Source organism: Elephantulus edwardii, unplaced genomic scaffold (genome assembly GCF_000299155.1).
Source record: "Elephantulus edwardii isolate Elephantulus edwardi_28Jun2011 unplaced genomic scaffold, EleEdw1.0 scaffold00344, whole genome shotgun sequence".
NCBI lineage: Eukaryota > Metazoa > Chordata > Mammalia > Macroscelidea > Macroscelididae > Elephantulus > Elephantulus edwardii.
Window position 1 is genome coordinate 134,648 of NW_006400094.1, and position 14,124 is coordinate 148,771.

Sequence of the window (14,124 nt, forward strand, 5' to 3'; positions counted from 1 at the left end):
GGGACCGGAAGAGGCATGTCAGCAGCAAGGACGTTCCAATGACCCAGCAGAACGAGAAAGCATGCTCACTTCAGGAGGCATGCACCCCCTGCTGGAACCCACCCCTGCTCATGGCAGCCCTGAAAGCTGTACAGAATCGCACCAGCAGGCTGTCTAAGTTGCCTTGTCAGTCAGCAGTCCAAACCAAAAGTGACGGGCAGGAGCCAAAGGGAAGCCTGGAGTTAGGCTCATGGGGTCCCATAGCAGCATGGCTTGGATGAGTGTCTGCTCTGGGTTCGCTACCTGTGCCAAGCTCTTCAGTCAGCACCTTCAGCTGCACAGATGATTTTTTTTTAACCCCATGAGAAGGAAGCCTGCAAATCTTGAGAGCATTGGGTTTTTATTTGATCTGCCTTTCAAGGCACATAATTGAGCTGCTTTTGAACTGGTGGACACAGTCTGCAGCCGAGTGCCTCAAACGCAGAGCAAGTTTCCCAGTTGAGGGTTTTTTGTAAATATCCAGCACCTCACCAGCCCTTCTCCCACACACGCAGGTCGTGAATGAACCGCAAATGAGGGGCAGGGGGTCCCTGCAGGTGTGCCAAGGTTTGAGACCAGAGGTGCCATGAGGAGCCATGCTGGTGGCTGTCCGGGTGGGCAGCTCCACGGCCACACAACACGTGACCCTGAGGGCCCAGCACACTCCTAGTCTACATGAGGGGGCTGGTGCTGGGACCACCAAAGCTGCTCAAGAGGGGGCCCCCTGGTTGTGGGGTAACTGCAGCCAGCACAGGGGTGCACGTGATGGAGTGCTGACTCTGACGGGGGCTCCAATTGTGGGCCCAGGAGTTTCTGAGGTGCTTTCCATGCCTCTGCTCCATGAAGCACGTGGGGCCTTTTCTCCCATGCGTGTTCATGGACCCAAGCCTGCAGGTGCTGGACAGCCTCCTGGTCACCCTCCTGGAGGGCAGTGATGCTCTCGTCCCCAGGCCTGTGTGCCTTGCTTCCAGGCTGTGTGGATCTCAGGGTTGGAACCAAGAAGAGAGCAGGTGGTGTGACAAACAAGTGGTGGGCAGCCCGCATCGGCCAGCATGAGATGGACCATCTGCAGGGCTCCCTGGTCACTAGCAAAATGGACAGCGAGACGTTGAGGGGCAGCCACTGGATGGAGCTGATCCCACAGCTTCCCAGGGCTCTACAAATCCCATCCTCCCCGCTCTCATCCAGGGCACGGCCTCGATGACCTGATTCGGAAGTTCTTTTTGGTGTCACAGGATGGCCAAGGCTCGCAGCAATCTGATGGAAACGGGCAGCTTTGCTTTGCTGTGATCTGAATTCTTTTTAATTCACCACCACCACCTCTCTGCCTATCAGCTCAACAGGAGAGCTGTATGTTTGTTTTCTTCAGAGATCTAACCATAATTCAGTCATCCACTTTTGATCAATAATAGTAGGAATAGGTAAGTCACTCTCTCTTCTCTCTCCTCTCTTCTCTCTCTCTCTCTGAGGCATAGCAGACTCTCTGGCGAGTTTTCAGAGCCAGTAAGTCACACGGGAGGAGATTACCCATCTGTTTCCCAAGGAGCAGATGGCAGACTCGAACCACACGCCTTTGAGATCGCAGTGAAGCTTCTGACCACGGGGCCACCGGAGCGCCCTGTATATCGATGCTGCTGTTGCTGTTAGGTGTCATCGCGTTGCGGATGACTCAACAGCGATCCTATGAACAACAGATCTGATCTCTGTCCTCTCCTGTGCTGCCACCCTCATCTCTCACACGTCCTCAAAACCCTCCCACAGTGAGTTGTGTTTAAAGCTCACTGCTGGAATGACCCCGTTGACACATGTCATTGAGGGAGGGCCTTTTTTATATTTTTTTTTCTGACCATCTTACCCAAGCATGATGTCCTCCTCTAGGAACTCAGCCCTCCTGAGAATAAATCTCACAGTGAGTGAAACTTTACCCACTACCCACCCCACTGTCACCAAGTCAGTTCCAACGCCCAGTGCCATCCTAGGGGCTAGAGGCTAAGTGATCCATAGGGTTTCCAAGGCTATAAATCTTTACAGAAGTAGACAGCTACATCTTGCTCCCATGCGTGGGCTCGAATCGCCAACCTTTCCTCTAAGAGTCAAATGCTTAAACCCCTATGCTGTCAGGGCTCCTGAGCGTCTGGGAGGAGGAAGAGGAGGCCAATTTCCAAAGCAGATACTGGAAAGCAAAAGGCACACAGTGGAACTGGCTCTGGAAAACGAGAGGGCACAGACAAGCCATGAGATGAGACCTGCACGGAGCAATGGTACGTGAGAACCCCAGGAACAGATTGGACTCCCATGGCTTGTTGTGGGGTGCTGGTGGCCCTGGCTCCCCTAAGCCCTGCTACGTTCACTGGATCTGCAGCTGCCTGCCTGGCAGTCAGCACGCCTGGCCTGCCACCAAGCTAATGAAAACAATTAATCAGCAGGCTTCCCTTCAAACCCTTCAGTCTGGTAAGAACACTTAAGCAGCAGCCCCTGGCAATGTCACACGACAGTGTATTTTAAGGGACGTTCTATTTACGACCGGCTCCATGAAGAGGGGCTGGCAAACAGGGCCTTGGAATGGGCAGCTGCCTGCCTTCCCACTTGCACCTAAAATGCTGGCCATTTAAACAAAGAGGGCCAGAGAGGCCAGCCCAGCCGCTGACCCAGTGAGCAGACACGGTCCAGACCGTGGGGGAGGCCAGGGGAGCAGCCCACTGAAGTGTGAAGGCCCAGTGAGCATGGCTGTCCTGTCCACGCTGCTGCTCCTCTCACCTGGCCAGTGTCAAAGAGAAGAAAAGCAAACAAAGGATTCAAGCGCTTGTGTGTCTTATGAACTTTAACTACCATGACCATGTGACCAGAAGAATTGAACGCTGCCCAGTATCACTGCTGGCCATCTGCAAACAGAACACAGAGCAAGACCCCAGAGGAGAAATGTGAAGGGGAAAAAAAGAAAGAAAAAATTTAACAAGAGTAGGACTGGTCCTACATTGTTGCTTTGTGCAATCAAGAGTCTGCTATGATTCAGAGACAAGCTATGCACAGTATCTTTGAGCCCAGCTCTATTCTGAGCCACTCTCACTGTCTCTGACACACTTACCCCCATTCCCCAAATCCATCTCATTCAGGGTCTTCCTCTCTTGAGCTGTCCCTCCTCCATTCCAAACATGATGTCCCTCTCCAAAGACTGGACCCTCCTGGCTACATGCCCAGAGGAGGTCTGATCAAGCTTCAAAATCCTCACCTCCAGGGAGAAAACTGGTCAGCCGCCATCAACTTGACAAGTAACCACAACAATAGGTGGTCCCAGGGTGGGGCAAATGGTTAAAGAGCATGGCTGATAACCCACCAGTGGGAGGTCTGAGTTCACTCAGAGCCCCTTAGAAAAAAGTCCTGGTGATTTGCATGCTAAATGCATCCCCTGAAAATGGTGCAGAGAAAACTCAAGACAGCGGGACACGGAGATCTGAAGAACTAGATGGTGCCCTGCTCTGAAACAGATCCCAATAGGAGGTTCTACACAGGGTGGGAGGAAACGTGGAACAAAACTTAACATAAAAAAAGACCAGGCTTTCTGGTCTGCTAGAACATAAGGGAACCACTGGGGACTGTGGGTGTGAGATATTCCTCAAGTCCAGAATGGAACTGACCCCACGCCTGGCCCCCAGGGCATCAACAGTCAGTAAAACTTACAGTCTTTTAAAGTGAGCGACAGCACCAGAGAATACTCATTCCTTCGAACAATCTATCAGATAGGAGCACATATGGGTAGCATATGCTCAGGGAGAAAGCAGGGAGGGTGAGGCCAGAGGGTGAATGGAAATGGGAAACACAGGCCAGGAGGGGGAAGTGTGCCTCCACACAGAAGGCACTGCAGTCAATGTCAGAAAACAAACGGTGTACGGAGTGTTAAATGGAAAGTCGATCTGCTTGGCCACAGCTCATCCACATCCCTGTAAAAAGTTAAAAACAAAACCAAAACCCTACGCAGTGTAATTCTTCTCTGAGGCGTGTGTCAGAAGTTTAACACAGCCGTCAGGCCCACCCATAACTGGCCACAGGGCACCTTCTCAGGGCCAATCAGAGCAGACAACTGGGGGCTCTCAGTACCTGTCGTCAGGCAGTGGGGCACCAGCCAGCTTGACCACCGTGGGGAAGACGTCCATGTTGCTGGTGGGCTCGTCTATCTCCTGTCCAGCCTGTATCACACCGGGCCACCGGACGATGCCTGGGACGCGGATGCCTCCTTCCCAGTTGTTGGCCTTTCCACCTAAAGGGTTCAAGAGAGGACAGAAGAGGATGTTGATCTCCTCTGGGCTCAGCTCCTTTTACGACATGGAGGGAAGTGGCTACATGCCCAGAGGAGGTCTGATCAAGCTGTGTCCTCCAATATACCTATGTTGGACCAGTTGTTATCATCCTTCCAGGAACTGATAAATCAAAAAAAGTGCAAGACGATTGGGGGTGGATGCAACTCCCCTTAATCTTATGCTGGCGAGGAAAGCTTCCCACATATGGCTTGTAGGATCAGAGGGGAAAGTGGGTTGTGGTGGGGAGGGGATCTCAGTAGCACGAGGAGAGAATCGCCAAGAGTGGAGCGTTTTGTTTTGGACCCAGGCCCCCACACTAGGAAGCTCCTTGAGCCCAGGGAAAGCCAGGATGCAGAGGTCCAAGGAAAGTCAGGCCTACAGATGCTGGAAGAAACAAGCTCCCTTTCCCAGAACCAAGAGAGAGGGTCTTCCCCTAGATCAGCCATCCTAGATTTGGGCCCAGGATCACTCCCTACTGTTCAGACCCAAAAGGGACAGATCCTGGCATATGGGGACGGGAGGAGAGTCATGTGGATCAGAATGCAAAATTATTTCCAAAATATTCCAGACCTGCTAATCTAGTTGAGGCCAGAGGACTCCCCGAATCTATTGCCTGGCTATATTCCCCAAATTTTTACTTGGGACCCCCTGAGGTCACTGTGTAGCTAAGTAACTAACTGGCTCAGGAAATGAAGACCCACGAGTAAATAAATTCTTGAAAACGTCCTCTGTGGGAGACGAGAGAGTTACAGCACTGCCTCTGACAGCTGCATAGATTTTTGGCAAATGAGTTAACCTTTCTATTTCTGGGATGTGAGGCGAAAATAATGTCTATCTGATAACGGTGATGGTGGGGAAAGACAGAGGAACGGAAAGTTAAAGGAGAGTGCATGAGAAAGGAGGGAGATTAGAGGGAAACAGAAGAATATTCATTTGTGGTTCTGCTGCGGACAGGCAGTACTTCCCAACCACGAGGTGTGCAGGAATCCCATACAGACACAAACCCCCAATACTATACAGGACACAAGCACTGTGCCACACACTACTTTTTTCTTCTAAAGGAACAGACGTCTTCAGCTCTAGGCAAGTCACATTGAAGCAATTTATCATTTCTTAAAGGTAATTCCGGAGAGCTGTGGACTGTCCACTGAATTCATTTACCAGGCGGGAGCTATCAACTGCACACGCTCATGGGAATTGGTGGGGTTTTTTGGTTTGTTTGTTTTTGTTTAATGCACAGACTCTTCGGGAGAGTTCACAGAGGAGTGTACAACATTCTCCAATGCTCTCCTTAAAAAGTTCAAGCTCTTCCCCTTTCTATATCTCTTTCCACCCTCACCTCGAGGTGCTTATCTGGCAAACATCATTATTCTTGCTTTGCAGCCATCACATCCCAGAAATGGAAGGTTTAACTAATTTGCCAGAATTCATGCAAGCTGTCAGAGGCAGGGCCGTGAGCGGAATCTCAATGTGTGAGCTACAGCCTGGCTGGCTCTGCTGGGTGCAGCCCCGAGCAATTCTGCGTAACTGCAACAGAAAGCCCTTCAGGTGAAGGCTGCAAAAAACCACCTGTTGCAACACCACGGCTTTTCTACAGACTTATTCACCTATGCAAGGCTGCTGAGACTCCTCACATTCTTGGAGCATGTTGTCAGGATGGGCTTGCCCAATGCTGTGGCATCTCAACCTGGGATATCCGTCTTCCTGCACTGTACCAGACGAGACTCAGTACAGTTTTCACTGGCTGATTGTCTTAAGCAGTTGGTCAGGCCCCTCTTCCTTTGTCTGAAAGCTGTTTATGGAAACCTGTCCACCATGGGTGATCCTACTGCTGTTGCAATACACCGAGCTCTCAGCATCACAGTAGCATGCAAGCTGTCAAAAGCTAGTGGTGTCAGAACCACACAGCGAGGCATATAGACATAAGCACAGTCAACTCCATCCTATAGAAACTTAATCCTAGAGTCTCAAAGATGGCTCAGAGAGGCCCACAGAGCCCTCTGGTCACCAGTGAAAAGCACAGAACACTGCTTTGACCTGGGACACCCGCCCCCGAGTCAGGGTGCTAACAGAATGACAGCTCAGTTGCCAGAAAAAATTGACGCTTTTGAGCTGTGGTGCTGGAGAAGCGTATTGAATATACCCTGGACTGCCAAGAAAACAAACAAGATTCATCCTAGAGAGGGTTAAACCAGACTACTCCTTGGAGGCAAGGATTCTGGGGCTTTGCCTGACATACTTTGGACATGTTGCAAGGAGAGACAGGTCTTTAGAGAGGGACGTCATGCTTGGGAGGGTGGAGGAACAGAGCAGGAGAGGAAGGCCCTCTATGAGGTGGATTGATTCAATGACTGGGGTAATCGGGATGGGTGTGTCAGAGGCAATGCGACTGGCACAGGATAGAGCGGGGTTTAGGACTGTTGTACATAGGGTCGCTATGAGTCGCAAACGACTCAACGGCACATAACAACAACAACAACTACCCAACTTAACGAAATTCGCCTCCACTCCACTCAATCTGGACACTCTGCTGACTTACAGAGTTAAGGAGTTGTGTGCTAAACCCAAAGATACGTGGTTTGAATCCACCAGATTCTCCTTGGAAGAAAGATGGGCAATCTCTTCCAGTGCAACTGACAGCCTCCAGAAACCCGATGAAGGGTCAGCTAGGAGTTGGTTCCAACTTGAGAATGAGGAGGCTGGAGGATCAACAAAGAAATTTTAAATAATTATTTTTAAATTTCATTTTCAGGAATAATTTTTTCCCCCGGGGGTATTTTACGAGTAGAGAGAAAGGCTCGCTCTAAATCTAAGACTCAGGAGAGAAACTGTCAAATGTACAGTTCCATCAGTTTGCTGGCATGCTGTCGGGACAGGACGTTGTAGAAGAATGATGGCCTAGCTGGCCCATCTCTCCAAGCGAGAGGAGCTTGCCCGAGGCACCCCAAGACCCTCATCGGAGCAGCTGTTCCCTATATGGGCTTCTACTTCTGTCCTCTGGAAAACTGCCAAGCAGCAGGTGAGCAGCCTTTTTTTTTAATGCAAACAAGCTATTATATTCAAATGAGGCAACCTATATGGAACATTTGAAAATACGTTCGAAAATTCAAGGAAGCTGTCATTTTATAAGCACTAGTATGTGGCTGTTAGGTCCCGTGGAGTGAACGCCTGACTCATAATATCCTTTTGAACAACAGATGGAAACCAGTGCCTTCTTCACAATCTCTTGTTCTTAAGCTCATTGATGTAGTCACTGGGGTCCATTCATCTTCCTCTTATTTTCAGTCAACAGTTAACAATATTTGTTGTTGTTGTTGTGCACCATCATGGTCGGACGATCTCCTAGCTGACCTTCCAGTGGATTTTTCAGAGGCAGTAAATTGCAGGGGGATTGCCCATCCTTCTCCTGTGTAGCAGCTGGTAAATTCGAACCACACACCTTTGAGTTGGCAGCACAACTCTATACCACCTCTCAGAGCTACTGAAATGAAACAAGCAAGCAAATACCTATCTAAACACACGTGTTAACCCGCATTCCAAACACACCCTCTCAGTGACCGTAGACTGTTCTGCATAGCTTTAGGTCTCAGTTTTTCTGACCCGGTCAGGAGACTTTTAACAGGAAGAGCCTACGCTGTCAATTCTTGGACTGGATTTGCGCACAGAGTTTTACCAACGAGGCTATTCCTCATTCGGCTCCTCCCACGCGTCTTCATCCACCTCCAGCCAGGAGGAAACCGATTCCCAGAATTGCTTCAGAGCGTACGCACGACGGTGAGCAGTGCAATCCACATTAATTGGTTTCTCATCCAAGATGCCATCTTTTACATCCCCTCTGATTTATGCGCTCTGGTGGCGGAAACATGCCAATGATACATGGCGGTTGGATGCCTAGCATGAAGGTTTTATCAAGCTTCTGTCAGCCTGTTTTCAGGGTAAGAACACAAGGACCTACTGATGCTGGTATTCAGATGCTGTTGTTGTTAGGTGCCGTCACGTACAAACAGCAGATGAACCCTGCCCTCTCCGGTGTCGTGTGCATCATCTCAGACACACTAGAGCCCACTGTTGAGGTCACTCTACAAATGGTGGGAGTCAATAATTGAAAAGACCCGTAAGTGGTCACCGACCAAGGGACAGCAATGAAGGATGACAGGTCAAGCAAACTGTGTGTCAAAGATCTCTTTAAAGTGTTAAAAGAGTAGAGATGGTACACTGAAGACTAAGGGTGCCTGAGCCAAGCCAGAATGCAAGCTCAGCTCGTTGCCATCGAGTCAGAAACGACTCACAGGTGATCCTAGGCAGGGTCCCCAAGGTTCTAAGTTTCATGGGAGGAGACTGCCCATCTTGGACACTCAGAACCTCCAGTGGATTTGAATGAAAGAGGCACAGCTCTGGGCTCAGCAGTACAACGTCCTACGGACTAGAGCCCTGGAGTCTCTTCATCTGTGTCCTGTCCACGGGAACGCTGAAGGCCTAAGAACCAGTGGTGTGGGTGGGCAGACAATGTCGCTAGTGAAGAACACTTTCAACTTTCAGGTACTAAGACGTGCCTGACCCAGGCCATGGGCTTGGCAATGACTTGCTATGCATAAGAGAGCTGGACAATGACTAAGGATGATAGAAGAATCGATGCCTTTGAGCTGTGGTGCTGGAGAAAAATCTTGGACATACCATGGACCACCAAGAAAACAAATAGGTCTCTTTTGGAGAGGATGAAACCAGGCTTCTCCTTGGAGGCTAGGATTTTGAAGCTCCATCCCACATACTGTGGGCATGTGGCCAGGAGGGATCTGTCCTTGGGGAAGGGCTTCATGCTTGCAAGGACTGGAGGGACAGTGCAGGAGAGGAAGACCCCAGATGAGATGGACCGATACAGTAACTGGGGCAATGGGGGTTGGTGTGTCAGAGTTAGTGAGACTGGCTCAGGACACGGCAGGCTTCAGAGCTGTCATACATTGCGTCGCTAGGTGTTGCAGGGAACTGGACGGCACACACCACCACCAAAGACTGTCAAAAAATTGGTTTTGGAGGCAGAACCAAAAAACCAGTCTTGGAGAATGAACAACCGGCATGCTCCTTGGAAATAAGGATGGCAAGATGGCTCATTTGCTGTGGTCACGTCGCTGGAAAAGAGCACTCCATGGAGAAGGACATCACTTTGATGTGGGGGTCCGTGACAATGACAGGACTCCTCCGGCTAGGGAACAGACAGAGCAGCCTCAACAATGGGCTCAAAAATGGGCTCATGCAGGCGGCACAGGACTGAGTAACACTGGACTCTGTAATACACAGGGTCACCATGAATGATGACCACTCCCAACAACTCCATCAGGGGAATCTATATAATCATCTACATCAGAGGTTGGCAAGAATCTCTAATGGCCCTGACAGTAAATTGGTGAAGTTCTGCACAGAAGCCGGGTGAGGTACGGTCTCCATGGAAACAACTCAACCCTGGCACTGTTATCACCAGAGCTGCCACAGCCAATGCATCAATGCACTGTTGTCTCTGACACACCTACCCCCAATACCCCAGCCATTCAATCAATCCATCTCATAGAGGGTCTTCCTCTCCTACTCTGTCCCTCCACCCTGCCAAGCATGATGGCCTCTCCAAAAATTGGGCCCTCCTTGCAACATGCCCAAAGTATGTCAGATGAAGCTTCAGAATCCCTACCTCCAAGGAGCAGCCTGGTTTCACCCTCTCCAGGCTGAACCTGTTTGTTTTCTTAGCAGCAGTCCATTGTACACTCAATATACTCTTCTCCAGCACCACAGCTCAAACGCATCAACTGTGCTTCCATCATCCCTAGTCATTGTTCCGCTCTCTGATGCATAGCAAGTAATTGTGAAAACCATGGACTGGTTCAGGCACACCTTAGTCCCCAGACTGACAATACTGTTCTTCAGTTCTTTAGAGAGGTTCCTAACAGCAGACTTTCCCATGGCAATTGTTGTTGTTGCTGTTGTTGTTTAATGCCGTCGAGTCGTAGACGACTCATAGCGACCCTATGAACGAACAGCCTGAGCACTGTTCATACATAGAGTTTCCGGAGACTAGCTATTTCGGAAGTGGATGCCGCTCCTGCTTCCAGGCTTGATTTAGTCGGGAAGCTCCAGCCAACACTGTCCACCATGGGTACCCATTACCACGATTGGCACATGACTGTCACAGGCTTCAGCATCACAGCAACCACGAGTTACCTCTGTACAGCAACGCACAGACCAGTGCTATACCACCTTTTCTAGTTTTGTGCAATACGTCTTTTAATTTCCTGGCTGCTGGTGCCAAGAGTGTTGACTGTGGAGCTAAGCAAACCAAAGTTGTTAACAATCTCAATCTCTTCACCATCCATCCTGATGCTGCCAATTGGCCCAGTAGTAAGAATCTGTGTCTTCTAGAGATTCTAAAAATTAGTCAGACAGTATTCCCCTACTGAGCTGGAATGCTTTCTGTCAAGAGCAAGATAACTAAATAAACAACAAAAAAAGTCCCAGAGCCTCCCCACGAGCCTGTGACATCGTAAACGTACAAATTCTATAAAGGAAAACCCAACCAAAGCGATTTACCATCTAGCTGATTTCAATTCACAATGGCCCCGTGTGCTTCTGGGAAGAATTATGTGTTGTTGGGTTTCCAATGACAGCTTTCCAGACTTAGATCACCAGAGTTTTCTCTCAAGGTGCGGTGGGTTGAACTGAACCTCTAACCTTTCAGTGGTGGCCGTCCATGTAGTGAGTGACTCCACAGATTTTACAGGACTTTGGGAGATGCTAAAAATTCACACACAGGTACTTTGAGACTTTTGAGGAAAAGAAGACATCGTTTCCACCTGACTGAGGTTTTGGGGTTTCCCTGTACATCTGAGCTCTCTCCCTGGTGGGTGTCACTTGTAAATCATACCCTTGTCTCCAGCCAGGTATTGGTGTCTCTTCAGCTTGCTGGACCGCTGCGTCTCTGAGAAGACATTCATTCTGCACCCAATTTCTCTTTTATGCTCAAACCTTTTGATAAAGATGAAATTCAAGATTCATCAAACAGATGCTGACTCACAGGGACCTTCTTTCTACTTAAGTGTCTGAGGCTATAATTTCCCCTTATAGGAGGAGATAGCCGATCTTTCTCTCACGGAGCAGGCAAAGGATTTGAACTGCTGTACTCTTGGCTAGCAGTGCAGCCTGTTAACACATCAGAACGTCTGGCTGAGCATGGTGCTCTTTTTAAGAACTCTATGTGGGATAGAGTGAATTGCAGCGGCTTGAGAGATGAGATAGGAAGCTTAGCAGGCAGTGGATTTATAGTCACGGGGAGGAATAATAATTCACAAAGGAGGGTAAGAATGCTTACACAGCCCAGAGAGTGAAACCCACATTCCTGACCTGTACATGGAGAGAAAGCTGAGTTGGTGCCAAAGTCTGCTGTACCTAGGGAGCCTGGGGTGGCAGCGTGCATAACGTACTGGGATGCTAACTGAAAAGTCGGAGGTTCATAACCCCTTGATGGAGAAAGACGGGGAGTTTGGAATCCACCTTTCAATATGACTTTTCTAGCTCTTATCTGATGTTGCTACGTGGACAGGCGGGGCTATGCAAAGGCGGTGTGTTGGCTTATTCACAAAATGATTGGCTCTCTCCCATCCCACAAGAGGACTAGCCAGTCTCAACAAATGAAAAGCGGACTGGCTAGTCTCACCGATACACTGAACAGCTCTAGCTGCAGAGATAAGAAATTCTCGCCTCATCATAAAAGATGTACCTCTTCCCATCCACCCAAAGACGAGAGATCTCCCCCAAACCGATGATCAGGGCGCAGCATGGCGAAGATGGAAAATTGTGAGATGGGACTGGGGGTGGAGGGGAGCTAATATTGGCAGGACAGAAAACTCTGCTGGACTATGATGGAGGGGGAGCCAATATTGGCAGGACTGAGCACCTGAGAACACTTAGAGCCACGAGGCTCGAGACTGGGATGCCTGTGTGCACACTCTTGGGAGCTGTCTGGATTGTATTCTGTTATTAATCTGGATTATAAGCTTTTTACTTCCCCAACATGGTTCTGTGTGGTCTGTGTGTTATCACATAGAATTCTGGGCCCAACAAAGCAGTACAATTGGTATTGAGTGGAAAGATGCTTGGGCGTGTGGGGGACATGTCTGACCTCACAGGAATTGGCTTTGTGTCTCTGATGCTGTGGGCAGGGACAGTGGCCCTCTGTGAAGTTGGTGAAGGTAAGATATGGTGCTGCCCTTGTTTGGCCCTTTGCTCTTTTTACATGTAGTTTCCTCCCATAAAGAAACTTGATGGAGCATTGCCGTGATGCAAAATCAGTCTCATTTCTCTCAGTTCTATGTTTTCAAAAACTAGTGAAAGAAGACACGTTGCTCCTATTATCTGTAGAGTTCTTTGGGCCCTGGCCAAGCCTACATGGACATGGGGGTGTTCTGAGAGCACCCAGTGTCACGGAGCTCAGGGGGAGCTCACCTCACCTTTGTAGATGCCATTGCTGCCCCCGTGAACCTCCCCGCGGGGGGACAGTTCCTCCACGTGCGCCCCGTGGTCAGAGGAGAAGTAGATGAAGGTGGAGTTGGCGAGCTGCATTTCATCGAGAGCATCCAAGACCTGCCCTGCAGGGGAGAAAATAGAGCAACTTTAGACATTGTCCACTATTGCAGATTAAGCAGAGATGACGCTGTTGAGTGCTGTCCCATCAAGTCCAACTCACGGGGACGCTAGGAAGAAGCGATCAGAACTCCGCCCCGTCCTGTAGCCTCCTCATTATGTGATATGCTCAAGACTACAGTCTGCACATCACTGTGCTGCAGTCCCCGTGTCAATCCATCTTGTTCACGGTCTTCCTCTCGTTCTCGGATCCTCCACAGCTCTCAGGAGGATGTTCTTTTCCCAGGGACTGGCCCCTCCTCACCACATGCCAAAGTACATGCGATCAAGTCTCACCCTCTTCTTGCCTCTAAGGAGCACTCTCATTGCATGTCTTCCGAGACAGACTAGTTGGTTATTTGGGCATTCCCGCTGAGAGGGTGGCCCTGATGAATGTACCCAAGGCTTCTTTCTTAAATGGGAGGGAGACGCCACGGAACATACCCAACACAATGCACAGTCACTTGACGTGGAGCAAAGGCAGTCAAGAGATCAAAAGATAACCCTGACACCAGAAAGCGTAGGTGGTGCCTGGCTGCCAATGCTGACCACTCCAAAGAGGACCACAGCAGAAGGTCCCGAATACAGACCTGGAGAAATGTGGAACAAAACTAAAACCCCTTAAAAAGCAGGCCAGGCTTAAGGGTCTGGTAGAGACTGTTGGAACCACACGGCGTAATGGCCCTCATCCCTATGCCTGAACTTTCAGCCAAATAATAGACAACTCTGTAACATGACCAATCACACCAGGGAGGAACTCACTAGAACAACCAAGCACAGGAGATGAAAAGGGTAGCATCTATTCAGGGACAGAGCAGGGAAGAAGAGGTAGGAGGATGAAAGGAAACGAGAATCACAGGGAAGAAGTGGGTAGAGTGTGATTTTACCATGTATAACTCTTACGACGTTTTTACCATGTATAACTCTTATTTCAGAAGCATCTCAGGAACAGATTGGAGGCTTTGAACACTAATGAACGAAGGCCAGATGAGTTGTGGGAGGATATCAAGGGTATCATCCAGGAAGAGTGCAAACGGTCATTGCAAAGACAGAAGAGGAAGAAAAGACCAAAATGGATGTCAGAAGAGACTCTGAAAATTGCACTGGAGCGCAGAGAAGCCAAAGCACAGGGAACAATTCAAAATAGTAA

At 49.5% G+C, this 14,124-nt stretch overlaps 1 protein-coding gene across 1 annotated transcript in view; it reads right to left on the reverse strand.

Annotated features, from left to right (window-relative positions):
• Positions 1-14,124, reverse strand: part of STS (steroid sulfatase (microsomal), isozyme S) — a 76,143-nt gene that overhangs the window by 16,930 nt on the left and 45,089 nt on the right. The window contains exons 7-8 of the mRNA XM_006901782.1: positions 12,803-12,940; positions 4,114-4,273 (exon numbers count right to left, since the gene is read on the reverse strand). Coding sequence (XP_006901844.1) covers positions 4,114-4,273; positions 12,803-12,940 — 298 coding nt within the window. The remainder of the gene's footprint in view (positions 1-4,113; positions 4,274-12,802; positions 12,941-14,124) is intronic.